Here is a 26666-nt window from a genome sequence, read left to right as displayed (position 1 = left end):
TAAAGTCTGTTCACAAATAAAGTCTACAAATAGGAGAAAACTGTATATTCATAGCAAAGGTAGAAATATTAACAATGTTAGTAAATAATTTTATAAAGAGAAAAAACAGATAGATTAGTTGGTTGCACTGTAAATTACTGTTGGACACAGCGCTTTACAGATCAAATCCAGATGCAATATTAATTTATTGTTATTTTCAAAGGTGAATTTGTTACTAATGCCTTGTAAACTTAGGAGAAACATGGTAATCTTTTCTCATAAGATTATATAATTTTTCAGCTATATTATAAATAAGGTAGAACATTATCTCGCTTACGTAATTAAAATAATATAAATTGTTTCAAGTGAAAAGGAATTAAATTCATTATATGTCATTATAATTTATTTTAAATCTTTATAAACGTTTTTAATAAAGCCAAACCTATATATTATAAAACAAAAATCTTATTACTACACCATGTAAAACTGCTATATCAGTCTGATAATTATTAACACTCATGCTATTTTTGGTATGCCACATTCATATTATTTAAAGAAATGAGTAGCCAGTTATTATCAGAATAATTTTTTTTACACTTTATATTTTTTTGGATGGCTATTCCATTTCCTTTATTTTTCTTTCTGTAAAACTGAGAAACAGTAACATTTTCGTTAAACTGTTTGTATTGTTTCAGATCAGTGAGTGGCACTCAGGTTGTGAGGTGTGATAAATTGCAGCCTGCTGAAGTGAAGGACGTACTAGTATGTTTCTTATTTGTTATCAAACATCTTGCACAGGAACAAACGATATCATGGTGGCATCATTGCTCAGAAATTGAAATTTTGAATTTTTTCAAAGTTATTGAGTAAGTAATTAAAGATTTATGAAGTTTTTTTTTGTAATTTATTTTTATAGTTAACAGGATAAGATATTGTACTAAACAGATCAGTAATGTACTAAAAGGCAAACATAAATCAATTATAATAATACCTTTGTCAACATGAGTCTGTTGAAAATTAATGCTTAATCTACCTCTCAGTAATGTTGCTATCTCATCATCATGTTGAGTTCTGCCTGACGGTTGGTCGCTTTTGCCACTACTGTCTCCATTCAACTCTGTCCCAGGCCTTCTTCATCCTCTTGCAGTTTTCAAACTTCTCATCTTCTGACTTCATTCTTCTTCTTCTTCCTTGCTTTCTTTATCCTTCTATTCGCCCATGTGGGTTCAGGATCCACTTTAATGAGTAGTGGAAAGAATCTAGGCTCTGGTGTCTACTGCTGATTGTAAAAGGCGAATAAATCGCAACTGTCGGTTGATCTTAGCCCTCTTTCCATTCTTTCATACTCTCTTCCTTCCTTCTTTCCTTTCCTTATATCCCTTTTTATTGCTCTCCTATCAACCGCAACTGTAACCCAAGGTGGAACTATCATGCTAGCGGGTGAATAGCTCTATGTAGTGAGTTTCAAGTGATGTCCTGTTGCCACCTGGACAAACCCATTTGTATTTACTTGGGCTCTGCAGGGGTGGTTCTGTTTTTCTCCAGTACTTGTGTGACCAAAATTTCTATTCTGAGATCATTCCTATGATGGTTGGTTGTCCATCTGAAAAACTACTAATCAAGTCTTGTGAAAAAACCTTGGTCAGTGTTGTCTGACAAGGATAACAGTTCTGTAGAACATAATATTTTTAATTGTGACGCATCCCATCTACAATTTAAAAATATCAGTTCTGTAGTTCTTCGAAATAATCAGTAAGGTGGTTCCCTTCATAAGGTCTCACTGTTCCTGGTCAATAAAGTAACAACGGGTTCAAGTGGTTCCCTGAAAAAGTCACGAAATTAAGAGACGGATTGATACTGATTGAGATGTTTAACGAGGAGCAGAGCCAATCCCTTTTACCTCTCACTAATATGGGCGATGTAAGTATAAGTGTGGTATGCCATAAAACCCTGAATACCAGCAAAAAAGGACCTTTTTTGCCAGGACCTTCTGTAGATCAACATTATCAAAATTGCCAATGAGTTTCTTCTGCAAGGTGTTGTAGAGTTGAAACAAATATTGAAATGTCAGAGCAAGATGGAGTAACATTACGTGGAGTAAGATGTGTCCCTTACATTAACTTTCCCTTATCACTGGAGAAAATAAAGTACGTTACCTGTCAGTTTTAGTACGGTCATTCATCTCTAACACACAGTGATTCTTCCATTGTCAAGGGTATGGCCAAACTACATTTTGCACAAAAACTGCGATATGTGCTAAAGATCGGCACAACAACAATAACTACCAGGAGAAAGGAAAATGGTGCTACCTGTGATGGATCACACTCAGTTGGTCACAAGACTGAGTGTGATCCTTTAAACCTTTAGAGAACAGAAGGTAGCTCTCAAAACTTTTACTAAGCTTTTCCAGCTGCACATAGAGAAATATAAATAGATGCTTAACTCCCAAAACCTGGTTAAACCAGACATCTCTTGCTGCCACTACATCAGGGCAAGCCCCTCCAAACGCAAATGTAATCAACAGTGAGGATCCTGCAGAGTGTTAAAAAAGCTTGTTCAGATGTTCTGATCAAATTGCTTTGCTCACAGAAATGAATGTTGTGAATCTTAGACGTTGTCATGTTCTTATGTATAGTGATTCGTTAACTGCATTGCAAGCAATAGGTGACTTGTTTTGGAAATACACAAAGCACATTATCGTAATCCATTGCAATATATGTGTCAGCTTCTGCTGGATTCCAAGTCACGTCAGGACCACAGGGAAGAGTGTTGACATTGCCACTAAGGAAGCATATACTCAACCTTCATTCACTACTTGTATTTTTGCCTCCGGTTTTTCCAATTTTATAAAACAACAGCAAATGGAATGGCAGAATGAGTGGAATGTGAAGGTATATAACAAGGTACGATTTGTAAAGAACACTGTATGTCCTTGGTTTTCATCCAATAGAGCAAACAGGAAAGATGAATTTGTTCTTTGTTATCTGTGGGTAGACTGACTTACAAATATAATATGTTGGTTGTCTGATTATATTCCTATGTTCCTCACTGTAACTGCCATCTAACTACTCACCATATTCTTGTGGACTACGCAACCTTACATTGCAGGTTTAAAGTACCTACCATAATATGGTATATTCTGGGTGATCATGCTAGCATAATTTATAAAGTAATTGTTTTTTGTTCATTGCTTCGGAATATATCATCAGTTGTAATACTTTTATTTTTGTTTCTGTTTGTTATATTTCTTTTTGTAATTTCTATTTTTATCATTTACATATTATGTAGTTTTTCTTTTATTTGTGTACTGTTTTATACCAGGTGATCATTTGAAAAGTTACCACATTTATTATTCAACAGCTATCACGTCCATTGTATTTCTGTTTGCAGGCATGTATACCATTCTCAGGGGGGAACCTTTTTAAAGTTATTTTCAAAGGGGAGGAACCCACCCTCTTCGCTACGCCTACCACAAATCAAAAAATCTTAAATGGCAATGGTAATATTCAATTAAATTAATTGACAACCCGAAAAAAATAATGAATTTTGGTAAAAAGAAAATTAAAATCCACCCACCCCTTCTCGCGGTAGGTGCGAAAAAACATTTGGAGTCATACTTTTTTTTAAATTTCAGTCTAACAAAAATAACTATAAAGTTACAAGATATTACTTCTTAAACCATTTGAAGTAATGATAATCTGTGGATTAAAACTGAGAAAATTATTTTTTAAATTACCAATAATAAATTTCGCTCTTAAATGTTTTCTAAATTTTCAAGGGATGAAAACTTGTTTTTTAAAATAAACTATGTAACTTGTGACACCTCAATGGAATACCCTTTGAATAACTAGTAATTTGGTACAAATAAAATAAAAACTGGGTCACTGGTATTGAAGTTATGATTAAAAATGTGTTTTTCTAGGTTATGTTAGGCTACAGTGTTACTGACCCAAGCATTAGATCTGAAATCATCCAGTCTTCTTAAAAATATGTGTTTTAGGTTTCTCCAGCATTGAAAAAACATACCAGTAAACACAGCATTATAACATCAGTTAAACATATGCAAAACCAATAAGTTTACCTACTTCTTTGCTGATAACACTTTGAAAAAATTATTACCAGATAAATTTAATTATTAAATAATTAATTATTAAAAAATTAAATAAAAACTAATTCATAAATGAATAATTGTTAATAAAAAAATAAAGCTTAAATCATTCATTAGTTAATTTTGTTATGAAGGTTTTTTCCACGTAAGAAATAATAAATGAAACATATTTTTTACCTCCATAAAATAAAAGTATCAATTTTTAAATCATTTGTTCAAAATAATTCCCATTTTCCTGTAAACAATAATAAAGTCTTTGTTGAAATTCACATCTAACTTTTACTAAAGTTTCTTTAGTTACATCCCTACATGCTCTTAAAATTTTATTTTTCAACTCTTGCATGTTAGCAATAATTTCTTTGTAAATTACTGATTTTAAATAACCCCCACAAAAAAAGGCCAGTGGTCTAAGATAGCAGATCTTAACAGCCACTCAACTGTTCCTCTTCTACCTATCCAGTACTCAGGAAGCATTTGGTTCAACCATTGTCGAACTGGAAGTGAACATTGAGCAGGTGCTACATCTTGGTGAAAATGAAGCATCTTCGTTAAGTAACATGTTTCCATTGTCATATAATTGATTTTCTAAGGCATGAACTATTAGTGGGAGAATAACTTTATCCAGCAACTGCAAATTCTTTTCACCTGTCAAATTCCCATCGATAAATAATGGACAGATTATGTTATCACCATAAATCCTGGCCTACACATTTATTTTTTCAGGATGCTGTGTGTTTCCAACATTTAAAACATGAGTATTTAGATCGCTCCAGAATCGACAGTTATGTTTATTAACAAGGCCATTTAGAAAGAAGGTGAATTCATCAGAAAAACAAATATTTTTCATAAACATTGGATTGGTATTAATTGAATCATTTCTTCACAGAATTCAATTCAGTCAACTTCATCCTCATTCAGTTCTTGATGCAGTTGAATTTTATACAGAAAAAATTTATTCAATTTTATTGTAGTGAAAACAGAACCATAAAAACCCCAGTTTCGCAGGCATTTTACGAATTGAGCTCTGAGGATTTGCTACTACATTTCACAAAATTTCAACCAAAGTTAATTCATCTAAAACCATTTGCCCTGCACGTTTCTTATTCATGACAGATCCCGTTTCTCAGAATTTTTTTACAAATTTTATTTGGATGCCGTTCATTAAACACATTGGCAGTTGTAGCACATTTATTTTGTTCTTTGAATAAAATTAATTCAGTCCTTTCTTCCAGATTGTAAGTCATTTTAGCGAGACAAATTTACTAAAGACAAAAAATGAAAGACCAAATGATAGAACAATAACACAAATCAAATGCCATTTTTAACTAAAGAACATAACAGTTTAAATAAAACATGATGATGAAATAAATACAATAAATATTTTTTGCCACTAATTACTTACATACAATATGAAAGAAAACAATTTGCAAACATTTACCATAGAAACTAAGGTCTCACTCAATAATTGGCAGAAAATTATAACCTGTTATAACAAGGTAATCAATTTTTCAACATGTTGCCAGCAAAAAAGTAAGTACCTTATTATTGGTTTTTTGTATGTTTAACTGATGTTATAATGCTGTGTTTACTGGCATGTTTTTTCAATGCTGGAAAACCTAAAACCCATATTTTTAAGAAGAACGGATGATTTCAGACCTAATGCTTTAGGTCAGTAACTCTGTATCTCAACATTACCTAAAAAAAAACATTCTTTTAACTATAACTTCAATATTAGTGACCCAACTTTTATGTTTATAATACAATATTTTACCAAGAAATTCTTGAAAGACTGTGGAATAGAGTTGCCCGCATATACCAGCCATCAAAGACAACTGGATGCTGCCTCATAACAATGCATCTTGTCACACTGCACTCCCAATTAAAGATTTTTTGACAAAGAAAAACATATCTGTAGTTACTCAATCACCTTATTCATCTGACTTGAGTCCCTGTGTTTTTTTCCTATTCCCGACTTTAAAAGTCACCTCAAAGGACATCATTTTGGAACAGTAGAAAACATAGGTGAGTCCATTAATAATTGGATTGTAAATAAAAGGTTTTTTCTGAACCAGTCTCATTACTTTATTTACCAACCTCGTATATTAACAATCACAAATTTTTATATATATTTAATCAGTTTCACTTTATAAAATTATATAGTAATTGAAACTTCTAAATGGTTATAATTCGTAACATCTGTAAAATGAATTTAAACGATATTTACTTGTGCTTTTTAATAAAACCTAATAAAAATCTCAGTTTATTTTTTATGCCAAGAAACTTTCTATTTTTTCAACAAATTGCTTTTAATACATATCTTCAGAATCTAGTTTTGCTAGATAAACCATAGGGAAGCAAAAGAAGGTGGTCACCAATCTGTACTGAATTTAACCTTAAATTTAAAATAATTAAACAGTAAATTGTTTCCAGAAACAAATTTATATAGAGATGTTTCAGATCAGCAGAATGTAAAGCTTTCTGTTAGACTTTTATTTCTGTCCAATTGAATAGAATGTAGCATCAGAATTGTTAAGATTAATTACTTTTAGTTTACTATCATTATTGTCTCGGTCTTATTATTTTGTCAATATACAAATAATAAACAATATTACTGCTGCAAAATATAATACATGCTGTTTTAGGTTATGCCTTCATGAGTTCAAATATACCGGTAGAAGGCAAATAGCTAGCACAGGTGGCACAGGTAATGGAAGAGGAAGTGGAAGTGTTGGAGGAACTGGTAGCAATGGCATTACACCTCGTCCCTCTACAACTAAAGCAATGACTTTGCCTGCTAGAATGCAACCACCTGATTTTTCTGGTAATGAGCCTCCTACTGTTACCCATACTGCTCTTAGTGGCAGCAACAGTGTTGGACGAGAAAATATGGCTCATAGAGGTTAGCTAATGTACATTAATATTATGATGTGTATGTTTGTGTGTGTGTGTGTGTGTGTATGTGTAATTTTTTTTTTTAAAACTTTAAATTCATTTTTATGCTGACTAAACTATAAATAGTTTCTAATTTAATGAAGAATTAAGATACAAAAATTGTGCAAAGATTTTTTCTTCTGGTAAGTGTAGGTTGTCTTCTGAATTACCAACAAAACATATTTTATTTAAATAAAAGGCAAATTTTCTTTCAACAGTCAATTGTACACTTAGACATTCTAATGTAACCTAAATAAATAGCAAAATTTAAATTAAGCACTGTGATTTCATATTAAGAATTATCTTCTCTTTTTATTTTCTTTTAATTTTATTTCATTCCACATTGAGGTAAGTGGGTCCTGTTAATGAACAGAAATTTCAAATAAATTTTATTCCTTGCATTTATCTTTTATCTTTATCACATAAAGTTTTTAATTATGTAACCTCATCAAACATCATTATCTTTAGAAGAAGATTTACTGTATTTTGAACTGTCACAATTTTTTTCACAAAACACAAATCCAGAAAGTGCATATGAAATGCACATTTTGGTTTTTTGAGATAATTTTCTTCATCATTGTATTTTGTGTACATCAAAAAGGAAAACAGGATTTTGTCATTTTTTCCAGGTATGTGACAAACCATAAGATTTATCTTGTCAAAAATGTTGAAAGAATCGATTTCCACACAAACCTTAAGTAGTCTTCAAAAAGTGTGTTCATCTTCTGAGAAAAAAATGATTTTGTTTCATAAATCTTCTTACCCCTCATCACCCTGCTGCAAATTTTATTAAGGAAATCTTTAAAAATGTAGTAAGCATATGTTGAATCGTTCTTTAATACTACCCTAAAAAGGTAAAACTGGATTAAGGGTGAGTTTTAGCCTACCCCTTTATAGTTAGCTATCCTCTTATGACAGAAGCTTGAATTCATTTCTAAAAGTAATTAAAACAGTGCTTGAAAAAAGAACTGGGACCTCAATTCCCACTCTTTTCCTTTTAAACAAAGAACAAGGTAAATATAAATCCCTTTAATTATGTATAATGCTAACAATTGAAATAAAAATTAAGTCTATGTTGAAATTGCTAATCAAAAGATTCTGTGAAAACATATTTTGAGATTTCCTTTTAAACAATCATTAAGAAAGTGAAACTTTCAGGATTTTTTTTTTTCAGTTTATATTCCTAAACTGTTAAAACATTTAACAAAAGCATCATGTGAAGAACAAAAACCTTAACATCAGATAACCATTCATATATTTCATTCTTACAACTTGCCTTCATTATACAAATTATAAACTGATTTGCAGGTACAAACATAAAAAACTATCTTCAAACTGAAGAAAGTAGTTGTTTGTACCGTATAAAAATAAAGGGTCTTTCATTTTCAGCGCAAAAAGTAAAATGCAATAAAACAAAAAGTATGTGTAATATCAACCAACTTTTTTATTTTTAAACTTATACCGTTACATTATGTTCAAAAAACAATATCATTCTTATAGCCTACGTGGCTTTGCTTGACAAAGCCAAGTCTATAAACAAAATTTTACATAATTTTTGCATAAATCAGCTTGGAATTCTATTAATAAGCATCAAATGTTTGCTTTCAAGTCAATTGTTAGTGGTTTGTTGCTACAGACTTGTGTCTTAACGTAATTCTAGAGAAAAAAATCTAAGGGAGTCAAATCACATGATCTTGGTGGCTAATTGACATTACCATTTTATGAAATTATTTAATCACCAAACTTTGATACAATAACTGAATTGTTTCAACATCTGTATGGCATATGGCATCATCCTGTTGAACCCACATTCATTCAAATCAACATTTTCCAAATCTGCAAACAAAAAATCACGAATCATAGCTTGATACCTTTCATCACTTATTTTCTTCTTACTTTGTGTCATCTTGCTCATTTTCAAAAACAAAGAGCCCAATGATCCACACTAAACAGTGATTTTTTCAGATATAATATATGTTAAATCTTTGTGGATTGGAATTATCCCAAATTCAGTATTTTCCTGGTTTACAAAGCTATCAAATCAAAAATGAGTCTCATCTATAAAGAACATTTTTTTGATGAAAATGTGGGTCCACTTTGAGCTTTCTAGAGTCCAATCAGCAAACTGGCTATGGAAAGATTGGTCCCACGGCTTTAATTCTCAAGTTAATACAATCTTATTTGAAGTGTAGACCAAGATTTTGATCCAAAATTTGCCATGTTGTTGTTGGAGAAAACCCCAATTCTTGTGAATGTTGTGAAATTAATAAATTTAATTTTCACAAACATTTGCACTTGTAGCAGCAATATTCTCTTGACTTGTATTTCTTCTGTGAATTGAAGTTTCAACATCAAGTGGAGAAAATTCTCTTTGCACTTTTTACATATGATGAATTGTGCTGTTGTGCACAACATAAATATCTCAAAGTGCACGGTACCTACCTGTAACTGATTTCTTATTTCTATAACAAATTTTTATACATTGTTGAGGTATGTAGCGTCCCATGATGATTTGTCATAAACTATTGAAAACAGATTATGCTTGAAAAATCTTCTTAAAAAATCAACATCACCCCACGATCTGTCAATTTTTTGCGCTCAATTTGAAAGACCCCTTATATCTACCTTTAATTTCACTTTAATAGCTGGTCATAATTCGTTAAGGTAATTTTATTTACAGAAAGTGAATCAAGCTCCTTATACCAAGCCTTATTAGAAGCAAATCTTGCAACTGAAGTTGGACTTACTGTATTGGATGCACTTGGCCTATACTGCATTCATTTCAGGTACATTCATATTTCGGCTATTTTAACATTTTTTGTTATATTTAAATGAATTTTTTTTTTTTTTTAATGTAACACTGATTATCTATCTCCTGAATTAACACCTAACTTGCACAGCATTATTCTAAAACATTGTTATTATTATAATCAAAAATTTTCATACTTTATTTATATGACAGTTATTTATATTAAAGAAGAAAGAAATTCAATGGTGACAGTTAGGTATGACAGTACTAAATCTATCAAGAAAGACTTACTTCTATTTGGCAAACATATGTTTTTATTTTGTTGTTTATGTTACTTTCATTGTATAAACAGAAAATTTATTAAAGTGCATTTAATTCAAATATTTATGTGGAATATATATATAAAATAATGGAATTAACATTGTAGTGAACTCTATTGCTTCTCTTAGTATAATGTCATTTCTTATTTGGAATATTTAAAAATCAAGATCATTCCTATGTTGCATTGGGTAAATGAATATTATAAGCTAATAAGATTGCAATTATTTTGACAGCAATTTTGAGGTTTTTCATGTGTAAAGTGTAAAGGAAGAAATCTCTTCATAGAAGATGTGTCACAATTTTATATAAATTTAAAGAATTCTGTAGATATGAATAAGATAAAATATGCAGGCTATATTTAATTATACCAAAAAGTCCATTTTCTATCTCATTTCTTGAGACACTCGGTCACAAAATTTAGTAAGGTTGAATATTAATGACAGTTACAGAATTTAACCTTGTTAGTTGCAGATATCATGGCTGCTGTATTAGTCACTAAAGCTACAGTGATAACATCACAGTTGCAACCTTAATTGAAAGGTGGTTTGATCCAGAACTTTTATAATCTTAATATTTGTGTTTACCATTATGCATTGTCTTGTAGTTGCTACTCATTCTATTTTTGCCTTTCAGAACACTAACATGATAATTTTGTTAAAAAGAAATCTTCACATTTCTTTGAATATGACCAAAAAAAAATTGCATATTTTGTTAACTTTTAATTTTTGTTGTTAATTTAGTTTCTTTCAAAGTTTAGTTTCACTTATTACAAAATTGCCATTTCATCTCAACCTCTGAAGCAATACCTAACAGTGGTCCCAAAGACTAAAAAAAATTACCTAGATAATAACTTCCTTACCTTTTTTTTATAGGTAATGAACCATTAATCTTCTTTATTTAGATCTAAATGAAAAATTAATAATTTTTATGTAATCAAATTAGTGTTAATAATTTACATTTTTTTTTTTTTTTTTTTTTATTTGGTGTGAAGCATATCAGATATCTGTTTTGTTTTAAAATCCCTGTTAAAATATTTCAGATTCAACACTACCAAAAATTTATTATTAAATCATGTCTGTTGTATTAAAATTTAGAATTTATCTTATTTTTATTTGCTAAACATTATATGTAAGAAGAAAATTGAATTTTCTGTGATTCCTTTAAAAAAGGTTTTGTATTACTTGTCAGAAATGCTGAGTGATAGATACAATTGTCATTAATGTGGTTAAGATTAATTTGGAAAGTATGAGGGTTAATTTTTTTTCAAGGTCCAATCAGTCACAAAATTAAAACCACAGTGAAAATAAAAATAAAAAAATTTTTATTTGAAACAAGTACTTAAATAGTTATGCTACTTCTCTACATAGTCGCCACTCCGATTTAGACATTTGTCGTAACGTGGTATCAACTTTCCAATACCCTCATCATAGAACGGAGCTGCCTGTGTTTTCAGCTATGTTTCTATGCTGGTCTGCAGCTCAGTGTCTGTGCCAAAATGTTGTCGTCCTAGCCAGCGTTTCATGTGAGAAAAGAGGTGAAAATCGTATGGAGCCATGTCCGGGCTGTATGGTGGGTGATCAAACACTTCCCAATGAAAACACTGCAGGAGCTTCTTTGTTACAGCTGCAATGTGCAGCCGAGCATTGTCATGGAGAAAGACAATGGCTGATGACAACATTCCTCTCCATTTATTCTGAATTGCCCTTCGTAGACGTTGAAGAGTCACGCAGTATGAGGCTGCAGTGATGGTCGTGCCACATTTTATGAATTCCACCAAGAGAACTCCATTCCGGTCCCAGAACACAGTAGCCATACACTTTTTGTTGGAGAAGGTTCGCTTGAACTTCTTTGGTTTACTGGGAGAATGAGAATGCGAATGCATCCACTGTTTGGATTTTTTGTTTCTTCAGTTTTGAAATGGACCCATGTCTCGTCCCCTGTGACAATTTTGTTCAAAAAACCTTCTCCTTCATTGTGGTAGTGCTAGAGAAACTTTAGAGAGGCATCTATTCTCATTGTTTTGTGATGGTCGGACAACATCTTGGCAACCCATCTCGCACACAGTTTGCGGTACTGAAGTATCTCACTCACAATGGTGTAGAGAGCTGACCTTGAAATTTCAGGAAACGAATCACTCAATACAGAAATTGTGAACCGATGATTTTCTCGAATTCCCTCATCCACTCACTCAACGAGATCAGCCGCATTACACCTCTCAGCCTGAAGAAATCGAATACCACATGCACTTCACATTTGGCGGAAGATGCTATTGTTGTAGACATGTTTACGTGCTAGCTGCGTGTTCAGAACTAAATGAAGTGACATGGCGTGATTGAAGGCCATATAGAGACACTGCGCAACACATATATGCAAAGGTTCATCCGATTTTTGCGCGGGGTTTTATTTCACAACCGATCGGACCTTGAAAAAAATAACCCTTGTACTTGTAAATACTATCATGCACCTAAAGCTCCTATTCAATGTCATTAATGAACAAAAGTCAGCAAAGAGTTGCATAACTTTTCAAGAGTTACAACTCTTGCTCCCAAGGACTCTGTCCTCGAAAAACTATTACTTAGGAAGTCATCACACAACATTTCATAAGAATCAGTAAATCCAGTCTCAAGATATCAAACAGAATGATTAACTGATGAAACGAAGCAAAAGGATTGATTAGGCTTATGCAACCTTGTCCCTAACTGAAATTGCCCAAAAACATAACAGAGTTACATGGTAATGTAATGGAATCATCTAATTAGTACAAGAATGTGACTTATAGACCAGAAACAACGTAAAAAAGTGTTTTATCCCCTACTTTTTTAGGAGGGGTTGTATAAGATCAAACTCTATGATAAAGTATCCTAGTTACCTAAGAGACATTAAATTATGTACAAAGGAAAAATAAACAAATATGTTATATGATTTTCACAGAATTATTTTAAAAAACCACAACAGCTATTTTGGTACATAGTACCTTCCTCAGGTGTTACAAACATAATACTAAAGCTAAAACTACTTATAATGAAAAAGGTAAATACAAAAATCAAAAGAGATAAAATGGCTTTATTGCTCTTTGTGTATTTTTTTTTTACCTTAGCCTTTTGATTTTTAATGCTTTCTTTTAATGTCATTATAAAATATTACTTAATTAATTTTTACCATGTAAATAGTAGGTTTTTGTTTTTGTAGGAATTTGTTTTTGTTTATATTTCTGTTTAGCTTATGTACATTTAGCTTTAGTATTCTGTTTTTAACTGTTAAGGAAGGTACTGTGTACTAAAACAGCTGTTGTGGTTTTTTTAAATAATTTTATGAAAATCATACAATATATTTGTTTATTTTCTTCTGTAAATATGGATTTTCATCAAGTAACATCTTCATCCATCGATTATTAAAGTATGTAAAGTATTTACGTACCCTTTGAATAAAAATTTGAGAAACAGGACCCATAAAGTCTATCTCTCTTCCTTTGTAATAAATCTGATCCATAAAACCAAAATTAATGTTTATTTTAACCTTTTATATTCGGAATTGGAAAGATTAATGATTAAATTTCTTGTATATATTAGTAATTTACAAAGCCTTTTGAACAAAACATTGTCTAAGAAGATATAACTTGATTTAGTATCATTCATTATAAGAAAAAGCCCTCATATTTTGTGTTTTTTTTTTCTAATTGTTTTGTGGTTCATGTCAAACTTAAGATTTTGAATTTTAGTTATTTAAAACTGCATAATTATAATAGATTCTCTTTTTCAGATTTATCAATATCAATTTATGTACTTTGCAGGGATGTTTTAATGGCAGAGGAAGGAGATAATGCCATCATGAAAGCAGTCTTCACTCTTTACTTAAGTTTCTTACAAGTTGGACAGTCAGAGACATTGTTTAGGCATGTTTTTGCTGCTCTGAGGGCATTCATAAACAACTTTTCTTTGGCTCTCTTTCAAGGTTTGTTATTTTGTAATGTAATTTTTACTTGATTGCAGGTTTATATAGGTAATGAAGTAGTTATAAAACTTAATATTATTCTCACTTTGTAGAATTTCCTTTACTTAGGAAACTAAATGTAATTCTTAACATGTTCTTTCATTAGCCTTTTGATTTTTAATGCTTTCTTTTAATGTCATTATAAAATATTACTTAATTAATTTTTACCATGTAAATAGTAGGTTTTTGTTTTTGTTTATATTTCTGTTTAGATTCACATAATAATATAACTAATTAATTACTGCCTTACAGGAAATGCTGTACTTTGTGGCCAACTTTGTCTTGAACTTTTGCGTTGTTGTAACAGTCGTCTATCTGCCATTCGGCAAGAGTCTTGTGCTATATTGTATCTTCTGATGCGTAGTAACTTTGAATTTTCTAATAGAAAAGGATTGACTAGAGTTCATCTTCAGGTTAGTTTTATTTTTAACTGATTATAAGGCATTATTATAAATTTATCATTTGTGATATATTTGACATTTATATCCTAGTACACCAGTATTGTATTCTCATTTATGGACTTTACTTCAAAGTCACTTATATTAGAATGGCAAAACTTTTGTTAAATATCTTTAAAGCTATTTTTTATCACCTTTAAAACCATAAGTTTTGCCAAAACTTAATTCAAGTGATTTTAAATTAGTTTGGTTAAACAAATCCCAAATTTTTCAATTTTCATCCAAAAATTAATTATGTGTTTATTAGCTGTGCAAAAATTTCAACTGAATGGAATTTCAAAGTGAAAATTTCAAGTGAATTGAAAAATTTCAAAAAATGAATCTTTTTTACCAGAAAAGGGTTAAAAAAATATAGAACTATTTTTTATGTTACATTTTATGTATATGCCTTATGTTTTATTGCGTAAACATTTCCTTATGAATTTATTCTTAAGTCTCATTTATGTATATAAGTATAACATTTCAGTGAATGATTTGATGCAGTTGGAGTAGAATTTTTTTGTGTATAAGTTGGTTACAAAAAATTGAATTTATTGAAAGATTTGTTGTAGAATTTTTGCTTAGATTGGGTATGTGTTTAAAATTACATCATATTAGTAATATCATTATTTAGTATATATATGTGTGTTAATTAACTTTAACTAGTTTACTAGTTAAACTAGTAAATATAACTAGTTAATATAACTTTAACTAGTTATATTTTTTCAACTTTATGTAGTTGATAAATATAGTAGGTAGGTTTCAATATAAAGGTATATATAAAAAAGAGTATTTTATTTTTATCTTGTTTTATTTATTTAATTATATAAAAATAATAATAAAATGATTTTATTAAGAATATAACATATGCAAAATAAAATACAAATTATAAAAAGCTAAAAAGAAAAATAAACATTTATGCAGTTATAAAACAAAGTAAAAACTATCTGCAGACATTTCTTTCATCTGACCATCAGAAGAAAAGTCGAAGTTGACTAAAAATTTTTTTTTTAATTAAGGATTTACTTTACAGAAAGTTTTTTTTATAAAACACCAATTGTTGAATTTCTTCGCTTAATTCACTTGATTAATAATGAATCATTAAACAATTAAACTCCCTTACTAAACTAAACCTATACATTCAGATGTCCAGTTTTCATTCATCATTATTTCTGAGATGCTTATATTTATCCATAACTTCAATTTTATTTCCATTACACCACAATATTTCACATTTTATCATCTTGTCTCCAATTTTAAATAACATAATGTTAGATTTGCTAACGTGTGTTTCCTGTTATTATCCTTCTTGAATCACAGTATTGATAATCTCTTCTGTACACTCTGAGCTTATATCAACTTCAACAATTTCAGCCATAGCTCAGCCACTATGATTTGAAGAAGTGAGATATAATTTTTTTCACAATAAAAGGTTTAACATTTAAATTAAATAAAACATTAATAAAAGTAATGAAAATTACAGTGAAATTAATGATTAAAAAATTTAAATAGCTACCATTTTGGAATTTTCAAATTAAAAATTTTCAAATTTATTTATTTTGTAGGTGTTATTGGATATGAAATTTTAGTAAACATCTCTATCTGTTCTTAAGGTATAAATCTTTATCTAAAAACACAAATGGTAGACATAGGAAAAATGAATGGATATTTGTTCACATGAACTTTTTTTGTTTATTTTGATGTCCTTAAATAGTCCTTTAGATATGGCCAACACCTTCTTGAACACGTGTGTGTGTGTTTGTATGTGTGTGTGTGTGTGTGTGTATGTGTGTGTGTGTGTGTGTGTGTGTGTGTGTGTGTGTGTATTATTATTATTATTATTATTATTATTATTATGCTTTTACGGCCAACATGGGACCACTTAAGTCAATTTTAGTTGGATCTTTTCTGAGAAAAGCGTGTTATTTTACTCTTTCGAGCTGCCCAGTATTTCTTCATCCGTTCAGATCTTGCTTTCTTTTCTTCATCCGTAAACACCCTCTTCGTTGTATTTTGTCGTTTGTCTGTCTTTTGTTTAAATCTAATGCTTTTATCTTTTAGCTTTGTAATTTTTCCAGTTTTATTCTGTAGGTCAGTAAGGGAAATTCCCAATTCTTTCATATCTTCTCTAATTTCTTTGATCCATCCTACTTCTAGCTTTTGGAACCAGAGCTTTTCAATGATATTTCTTGACAGTCTTGTTTCCGGTGTCCTTATGAGATGACCGAAGAAAGAGATTCTTTTTTTCCGCATAGTATCAGTAACAGGCTCTATTTCTCGATACACCACCTCATTTGGCACAATCCACCATTGGCCTTCTTTTTGGTGTTTTTTATTGATACACGTTCTGACAATTCTCCTCTCTATTTTCAGAATTTTTTCAATTCGGTTTTTCTGAGTGATTTTGAAAAGGGTCTCGCTTCCGTAGGTGACTTCTGGCTGTACTACAGTTTTATAATGTTTAAGTTTTGTTTTAGCAGAAAGGCATTTTTTGTTATATGTTGACCAAGTTAATTTTTGGGATTTAATCATTTTATTTGTCCTGTTTTGCCATGTCACTTTTTCATTTAAATTATAAGTTATTATTTCCCCTAGATATTTAAATTGTTTTACTATTTTAATTTTCTGATTGTTTACCGTAATGTGCTCTATTACCAGAGGATCTATGGCCATTAGTTCAGTTTTTTCGAAAGAGATATGAAGCCCTATCTTTTGTGCTAGGTTTTGAAGGCTCATGATTTGTGTTTTGGCTTCTTGAATATTATTTGCTAAAAGAGCGAGGTCATCTGCAAATCCTAGGCAATTTAGTGTGATGGAGTTTTTCTTAGTACCCATTTTTATATTTTTGGGATTTATTTCATACCATTTTCTCATGACAAATTCAAGGGCGCAGTTAAAAAGGAGTGGTGAGAGGCCGTCTCCTTGCCTCGATCCAGTTTTTATGTAGAAGGGTTGAGAGAGTTCACCTCTGAATTTCACTCTGGACTGGGTATTGGTTAAAGTTAATTTTATCATGTTTACGAGTTTAGGGTGAAGGCCCAGGTTTCTCAGAATATTCAGCATGGATGGTCGGTGTATACAATCATAGGCCCTTTTAAAGTCGACGAAGGTGATTATTAGTTGTTTTTTCCGTCTTTTATATAAGTCCATCATAATTTTTAGGGATATTATTTGCTCCGGGCAACCTCTCCATGGCCTAAATCCCCCTTGGTATTCCCCAAGTTCCAGTACAAGTTGGTCTTTGCATCGGTTGTATATGATTCTCGACAGGATTTTGTATGTGCAATCCAGGAGAGATATGCCTCTGTAGTTTTCCGGATTAGTTTTATCCCCTTTTTTATGTAATGGATGGATGAGGGCTGTGGTCCAGTGTTCTGAAAGTTTTTCTTTGTTCCATATTTTCACGAGGCATAGATGTAGGGAAGTTTTGACTGAATAAACTGATGAGTGTTTCCAGAGTTCTGCGAAAAGCTGGTCTTCTCCGCTTGCTTTGTAGTTTTTTATTTCATTTAAGGCTGCGAGAACTTCTTGAATTGTTGGCAGGTTGATATTTACTGGTGAAGTTTTAACTGGAGTTTCGGTGTCAATCTCAAAAAGCTCTGGGGGGTCGTCACAGTTGAGGAGTCTATTGAAGGTTTCTGCCAAAATTTCAGCATTTTCTTTATTGGTGTGGGCCATATTTCCTTTTTTTCCTCTCAGCATAAGGGTGGGTGGTTCATATCTTTGAAGAGCCTGACCAAAAATTTTATAATAGTCTCGGAAATTAGTTTTCTTGGAACTTTCTAATATTTGCTGAATCAAGTTTTTTTGGGCTTGTCGTTTGGTTCCTCTTATAATTTTCTGAGTTATTTTCCTTTGTTTGGTGAATTCATGGTTAGATTCTTCAGTTTTCTGGGTTTGGTGGTTGATCCAAGCCCGGTGTCGGTCTTTGACTGCTTTGTCACATTCTTCATTCCACCATTGGTGTTTTTTCTTGGGTTTATAGGGGCTAGTTCTTCAGCTATTTCTTTCAGTTGGGATGTCAGTTCTTTTAAATTATTAGTTAATTTGATTTTTTTGTTGTTTCTTCAAAGATGGCATTGTTTATTAATTTATGTGGATCATAAGCTCTTTTGTTTTTAGGTTGGGATTTTTTCTTTTTATGCGGGGTGAATTTTATTTTAACTTTAATTAAGTAACGGTCCGATCCAGTATCTGTTCCTCTCAAGACTTTTACATTATAAATCTTCTTGTGATAATTCCGGTCCATGCAAACATGATCCAGTTGCCATTCTCCTTTTTTCCAATCTGGGTGTTTCCAAGTCTTCAATTTGTTTGGTTTTCTCATAAAATAGGTGGATTTTGAGATCATATTATGGTTTCTGCAAAATTCGACAAGTCTTTGGCCGTTCTTGTTAGTTTTCTTTTGGGCAGGCCATTTTCCGATAATATCACGATATCTTCGTTCTTTACCAAGTTGGGCATTAAAGTCCCCTATTAAAATCTTCGTGTGGGTCTTATTTATGTTGTTTGCAGTTTGGTCAAGAAGTTCCCAGAATTTGTCCATCTCTTCTCTATCTTTTTTAAGATTGTTTTTGTCATTGGTGGGAGCATGGACATTTATTATGGTGTAGAATTTATTGGCTGATTTTAGGGTTAAGGTTGAAATCCTGGGGGAGTAAGACTTAAATTCTACGACCGAGTCAATTGTTTTAAGATTGATTGCAAATCCTGTTCCGAACTGTGGGCAATTCTTCATCACACGTTTCCCGGGGATTCCTTTGTAAATTCTGTAACCCTGAGATTCAAATGGCTCTCGATCGGTGTTTCTCATTTCTTGAAGTCCTGTGATTAGGATATTTTGTTTGTCCATTATGTCTGTTAGAGTTTTTAGTTTGCCGGGTTGAGTTAGAGAATTAATGTTGTGAGTGGCAATGTAATTTATTTGCTTGTGTCTTATCCTCAATTTTGAAGTTGTGTTGTTTTTGGGTGTTTCCAAACGCTCCGATTCATTGTTATCTTTTAAGCAGCTGCCCACCGGATCCGAGTGCAGCCTTCTCTGGTATTTACCAGACGGTGGATTTTTTCTTAAAAGACCTTCCATATTTGACTTTCAAAGGCAAGTCAGCCTTGGGTGGGAATAAATTCCCGAGTTACAACTCTGGATGTGATCCAGAGAGGTGATTCCGATTTAGTTCACCAGTAGAAATCTCCACGTTTCTAACTGGTTATCCAGACGAACCAACGTGGAGGCGCAAACCGATTTTTTTAATTGAGATTTTAAGTATGGAGAAAGTTTAAATCGGTTCCGGAATCATTTCGTCCGTGTGTGTATATATATATATATATGTGTGTGTGTGTGTGTGTGTGTGTGTGTGTGTGTGTCAAAGGATGGAAAAGAAACAGGCCTTCCTCATAATATTACCAAAATTTGTAGGGGAGAAAACAGAAGGGCAAGAGAATGGAATTTTGACATTTTTCTTGTAAATGTTAACATGAAAAATATACTATTCTTAAAAAAATTACAAAAACTGGCTGGCCAGAATGCTATAAATAAGCATATTTTGTAGGTTTTGTGTTAATACATTTTTTATTAATAAAAAATACTAAATTGAAATTTAAAAGTTTTCTTTATGAAGTAGGAATGTAACTTTGAAATAATTCAAAAAATTAAATTTGAATAAATAATTATAAATTATAATTTAAAAAAAAAATAGTTTGAGTGGAATTTCTAGATTTAATATTTAAGTACATAGTAGTAGTAAGTAAAAGTGGATGGAATATTTTGCTTTTAATTTATCAGCTGTTCTTAGAGATACATAAAATTGATATGGAGTACTGCAAGTTGTAGTTTAACATTCCAATGGTCATTGCCAAAATACTCTCACTTGTTATATTTTCAAAAAGTTTTAATGAGTAAAAGTATTGCTTTTTTCTAAATATCAAATTGAATTTTATCTTTTTTTTAATCAGCCTTGAACTGTACTTATTGTTCATTTTTGGGAAGTTTGTTAACCAAATTTAAATCTGTACCTAAAATGATTTTTTTTCATTAATGCAGTTCAGGATTACCTGACTATAATTCTTCCATACAGTTTATTTTAAGCCAAAAATTCTCCTAAATATTTAAAAAATTGTTTATTGTTAATGCTATTAGAACAGATCTATACCAAATTCAAGGAGTTTATTCAATTATTTTTACAGAAATCAATAAGCTGTTAGTATACTTAAGCAGGTAGTGGCAGGTAGTGGCAGGTAGTAAGCGGTAGTGGCAGTAGTGGTAGCAGAGATTCAATAAAGCTTACTTTTTTTTATAATTGTAGTGTAATGAAATTCTTTAGGTGTATTTACTATTTTCCCTAACATTCTGTTAGAAGCTTAGAACACAAACTTTAAAATAAGTCAGTCAAAAATTGGTACATCCATTTTTTCAATTTTTCTCTATGTGGGTATAAATTACCTCCCATCGGCAGAGATTAGACCAATAACTCACTTAGCCCTCTCCAACCAACTACACAATATTTCACTACTTCTAATTAATGCACTGGTTTACTTACATGTTGGAATGATCATTGTAATTATTGTTTAAAGTGTATTTTATGATTGATATAAGTTTTACAATATTAAATGTATATTTTTCTTAAAGGGATCTTTATTCCACTTTGCAGTATATTAAATATTAATTATTTACAAATTGAAAGAATGGAAGTTTTTGTCCTTATGCAATGCTTATTGACAACTTGTAAGGAAATTATTATTATTATTATTTTTATTATTATTAAGATAGGTGTTTTGTAGATGTTTACCAATAAAATAAATTTTGTTAATAAAAGAAATATCTGCAAGAATAATTAAAAATGAAATGACACTGTCAAAAATCACATGAAATTAACCTACGTTGCTACATAAATCTTTCACTTCTTATCTTCTAAAAATAATAATACTAATGTAACAGAAAACATGAATATATGTTTCATAATATTATGTTATTTATCTAAATAAAATAAAAATATGATTATTTGTGTTTTACTGTCTTGGAAGGAGTATATATGATTGCATGCTGCTGTAACTATTCATGTTATGTAGAGTGTTCATTCTTACTAAAATTGTTCTTTTATTATTCAAACTGCATTTTCATCTAGTGTTTTTTTGGAGTTTTGCTATATAGTTTAAATTAAAATTTTTTTTTTCAATAATTTTTTAACAAAAAAAAACAAATTTACATGTAAAAAAAGTTATTTATTATTATATTATTTAGTGAAGTTTGTTCTCCCACATTGACTGTCAGTCAGCTAACTTAAAACTGTAATATTTTATTTTTTTTAGATTTGTGCAAGTATATAACCAATAAAAGTATAAAACCAAAATATTCAGACTTTTTATAGTAATCCACTTTGTACAGTAATAGCCAAACCAGTTAGGTTATTTGTTTTGACAGTAAACGTTTTGCACACAACTGAGTAGTTTCTTAAAGTATTTTAACATTTTCAAAATTTTTTAGGTAGAACCTTGAAAAGGACTTTGATTAATTTAATGAGGTAATCATATGAAATCAGACATCTAATTTCATAGCTTTTATACAGAATTCAGCATATGTATTCTTACAGTTGAGTGCAAAATCTAAAGTTGAGATTTCAACTGAAATATTATTTTTAATGCTTTTAACCAGTTAATTTAATATATTCACAAGTTATTGTCTTATTCATCTTTATTTTTCATTGTCTTCATTATCCTTGCAATAATTAATTACATTGTGTGAATATTACATTTAATTTTGTCACCCTTATTATATTATGCTATTAGTATTAGAAATTATTAAACATAAAAAAATACAATTTTAATATTTAAATCTGTTTAATATTAATTTCCAAATGATTTTGATGTAATTTTCTTACTTTTTATTTACAGGTTATAATCTCAGTGTCACAGTTATTAGGAAATGTTGTTGGACTGAATAATGCTAGATTTCAGGAATCTTTATCATTAATTAACAGTTATGCTAATAGTGACAAGGTCATGAAGGGTACTGGTAAGTACTGGTTAATATTTTAAACAATTCTCTAACCTTACTCCTAGTTATAAATTATTGTGGCTTATGAAAGAGTTTGTAGTTGGTAGTGGTTATACGAACTGTGGCTAAAAAAAACTCAAACTGGTCAATCTACAAACAAACAGCGCACACACGAAGGCTAAATGGCATATAGCCAAGTCACATGTCATCACCTCTCATCATTCTTCCCGCCAAGTCGACTACAGACCCCTTAGTCGGGCAATGGCCTTGTTCACATTGGACCCTGCATCTGCAGCCATCAGAAAAATGTAAGATGTTTTAAAAGAGCAACACGTATATGAAAAATTTCTTGTGAAACTGAAAATCCGCCACAGAAACTCATTCTTTGTTAAAAAAAGTAATGATGATGAATGTTCGTTTCAAAACTGAAGAAACAAAAGAACAATCCAAACAGTGGATGCATTCTCATTCTCCCAGTAAACCAATTCAACGTCTATGAAGGCAATTCAGAATAAGCAGAGAGGAATGTTGTCATCAGGCATTGTCTTTTTCTATGACAATCCTCAGCCATACACTGCAGCTGTAACAAAGAAGCTCCTGCAGCGTTTTCGTTGGGAAGTGTTTGATCACCCACCATACAGCCTGGACTTGGCTCCATCTGATTTTCACCTCTTTGCTCACATGAAACGCTGGCTAGGAGGACAACATTTTGGCACAGACATCGAGCTGCAGACCAGCGTAGAAACATGACTGAAAACACAGGCGGCTCCGTTCTATAATGAGGGTATTGGAAAGTTGGTACCACGCTATGACAAATGTCTAAATCGGAGTGGCGATTATATATAGAAATAGCGTAACTATTTACTTAGTACTTGTTACAAATAATTTTTTTTTTAATTTCATGATCGATTGGACCTTGAAAAAAAATAACCCTCATATAAAGAATTATTTAAACCAGCATATAAATCTTATAGCTACTTAATAAAATATTTAAGAAATAAAAGTAATCTGAGTGGAATTTATATAACATTAAATCTAATGATTGTAATGCTACTTATATAGGAAAAACAAATAGGTCCTTTAAAACTAGATTTCTTGAACATTATAGAAATTTCAAAAATAATAAATTAGGTTTATCGCAATATGGAGATAATTTAATAAACAATAAACATTCTCTGATTATAACACAAATTTAGAAACATTAGAAATTAATAAAGATGATATAAAATTAAATACATTAGAAAAATATTACATTTATAAATATAAACGAAACTTCAATTTGATAAACTATATTAGACAGTGTTTGAGGGAGATAGAAGTAATAATTTCTCAAATAATTTATTGTATTTCTTTCATTAATAATAAAATTTTTATATAAGTAATTTTTATTTTATAGTTGCGTAATTTCCAGGTTTTTTTAATGGTAAATTTTGTTTTTACAAATTTTTCATATCACCAAAAATGAATTTGGTTTTTGTTTACATTAAATAAATTCTTTTCTGACAAATGTAGTAATTTACAATTCTAAATAAATTTAGAATCTTTCTAACTTTTCTTTATTTTATTTAACTTATCTTACACCATTTTTTTCAAAATTAAATTCTCTACAAGTTTTGTTTAAGTGATTTATGTGTTCATTATCCGTTTAACAAAGTTATTGTTCATCAAACATGAAAAACAGGGTGTTTTATCCCAGTTTATTGGTTTTCACCCCAGATTTCTCAAAACTTCCTGCATATACAGTTCTGGAACCTTTTTATTTATTTTTAGGTCAAAAATCATCAGAAATCATTAATTCTGCCCCTTGATAAACATCCTAAAAATTTCAGTACGACCTCACTTTACCAGGTTAGCTAAAACCCAAGCAAATTTTTCATTAGCCGTAACTCACAAACTAAGCATTTTAGGACATATGTTTATATGAACTTTTTCAATTATTTTCATATGTAGAATAGGTTATGAAAGTTGTGGGAGAACTTCGTGATACATTCTGTATATACAAGGTTTGTTCAAAAAAAGACCGAACATTTTTAATTACACACCAACGGAGATACTTAGTGACATGTGATTAGCAGCATTGTGTTCCACATAATCTCCTTTGTAACCAAATGTTCTTGGATTATTTTTTGTGTAGACTGTTGATATCTTTTTTAGTTTTTGTGTTATTGTTATTTGAGTGCAACATGTTGTAAGTGTTAATAGTGATTTTTGTAATGTACAATTTTATGATGATTGAACTTTTATCTTGATGTTGTAACCTTAAACCCAGCTTTCATCTCCTGTTTTGATCCTTTGCAAGAATGGTTATCGTCATCTGCTTGTTCGTGAAGTTGCCGGCAATTGTCTACTCAATATTCTTTCTGCTGTTCGGTCATCAAACGAGGAACAAACTTTGCTGCAACTCGATGCATGTTCAATTTTTCAGTCAAAATGTCACGGCATGATCCAATCGCGATGCTAACCCTTTCTGCAAGTTCTCTGACAGTTAATCGACAATTTGCATGCACCAGATCGTTGATTTTCTGAACATGTCTGTCATCACTTGAAGTCGAAGACCTTTTTGGTTGAGGGTGTCTTCTTTCGACTGATGATCACCTGTAAATTGTGAAAACTATTCACAGCATTCCATTCGACCAACAGCATCATCTCCTTAAGCTTGTTTCAAAACTTGAAAAGTTTCTGTGAAGGTTTTCCCCAGTTTCGCACAAAATTTTACATTGTATCATTGTTCCTGAAAAACACACATTACATAAATCGCTACCAACACTTACATGTTTCACTCAAACAACTATAACATGAAAACTAAATGAGATATCAACAATCCAAGAACATGTGGTTATAGAGAATGTTATGTGGAACACAATACTGCCAGCTGCATATTACTAAATATCTCAATTGGTATGTAATTAAAATTGTTGTCTTTTTTTGAACAAACCTTATATATAAAATAAATATATATGTTTTATCAAATATATTTTCCACTGTATTGAGTTATAATTTAATCAATAATAAAATTACAAAATCAAAACCACCAAATACAGTTCATTAAAAAGTAAGCGATACTTACCTAAACCTTACCAACAGGTGCTTTTTCAAGTCATTATTTCATCGTCAGCAGTTAAAATTATAAATTACTCATAAAAATATCCACATACAGTGTTTTGTCATTTACTGTTAAAACCTCTATCCCATACTGAGGTAAGTGTCTCTTACTCTTTAATGTACTGTATTTGTTGGTTTTAATTTCATAATTTTATTTTTGATTAGATTATATATATATATATATAATTTTTTTCTTTACTTATATGTTTGAAGTCAATATTAGTGAAAACAAAAGGAACCATTAATTGGTACCTCCCAATAAATTAATTCAAAACTTATCGGATAACTGATGAAACTTCAGGGACTCCAAACCAGAATTACTGGCCTAAAGTTAATAAATTATAATTTTAGATTACTTCTCTAAATCTTCTCTGGATAATTATTTAATTATACCAGTACTGATTATTATAAAGAAAAAGTTCCAGAATGGCACTATACATTATTAATTTTATAAATTTTACATTTCATCTGTGCATATGCACATTCGTATAATATCGTATGACATACTGCACCATGTGTCCACATGACACAGCAACTTTTTATCTGTTTAGTCTTATAAAGAATGGAGCATAAAATATTTACTTCATGTAAAATTGATTGCATGGATAAACATAATATTTGTTTCCTAACATGCAATATGTGATTTTAATCTGTTTTTCTATCGCCCATCATTTCTGACAAATTTTTAAATTTTAATTAAAGGATCTTTTCATTTTTCAATGTATAGTTAGCATTTTAAGCTCCTATATTGTATTTTTTTAGCTCATTTTTTATTGTTTAACTTTGTTAACATAATTTTTAAGCTATAAATAAACAATACTAGACAGAGAATTAAATCATATCATAATCACGTATTATGACATCATATCTAATACTGTAGAGTGAGCCTTGATGAAAAAAAAAGAAAAGAAAACACAGCTGTGTTGTTTTTATTAAGCACTCGATTTAGGAATGAATTAATTTTGTTCAGTCTTATTGCTGTGTTAAGTTTGTTAACAGCGCAGTGTCATAATGCCTCAAAATTTTGTAAATGATGTGGATGCCTTTTGTTATGTATGT

General features: G+C 30.6%; 1 protein-coding gene across 1 annotated transcript in view; it reads left to right on the top strand.

Annotated features, from left to right (window-relative positions):
• The window catches only part of Ziz (dedicator of cytokinesis protein Ziz), a 133426-nt gene that overhangs the window by 84970 nt on the left and 21790 nt on the right, over positions 1-26666 (top strand). Inside the window, exons 26-31 of the mRNA XM_075357388.1 lie at positions 675-845; positions 6730-6986; positions 9699-9804; positions 13879-14039; positions 14331-14491; positions 22403-22523. Coding sequence (XP_075213503.1) covers positions 675-845; positions 6730-6986; positions 9699-9804; positions 13879-14039; positions 14331-14491; positions 22403-22523 — 977 coding nt within the window. The remainder of the gene's footprint in view (positions 1-674; positions 846-6729; positions 6987-9698; positions 9805-13878; positions 14040-14330; positions 14492-22402; positions 22524-26666) is intronic.

Source organism: Lycorma delicatula, chromosome 2, assembly GCF_047948215.1.
Source record: "Lycorma delicatula isolate Av1 chromosome 2, ASM4794821v1, whole genome shotgun sequence".
NCBI classification, from domain to species: domain Eukaryota; kingdom Metazoa; phylum Arthropoda; class Insecta; order Hemiptera; family Fulgoridae; genus Lycorma; species Lycorma delicatula.
The sequence above is the reverse complement of the archived record's forward strand: the minus strand, read 5'-3'. Positions and strand labels throughout refer to the sequence as shown.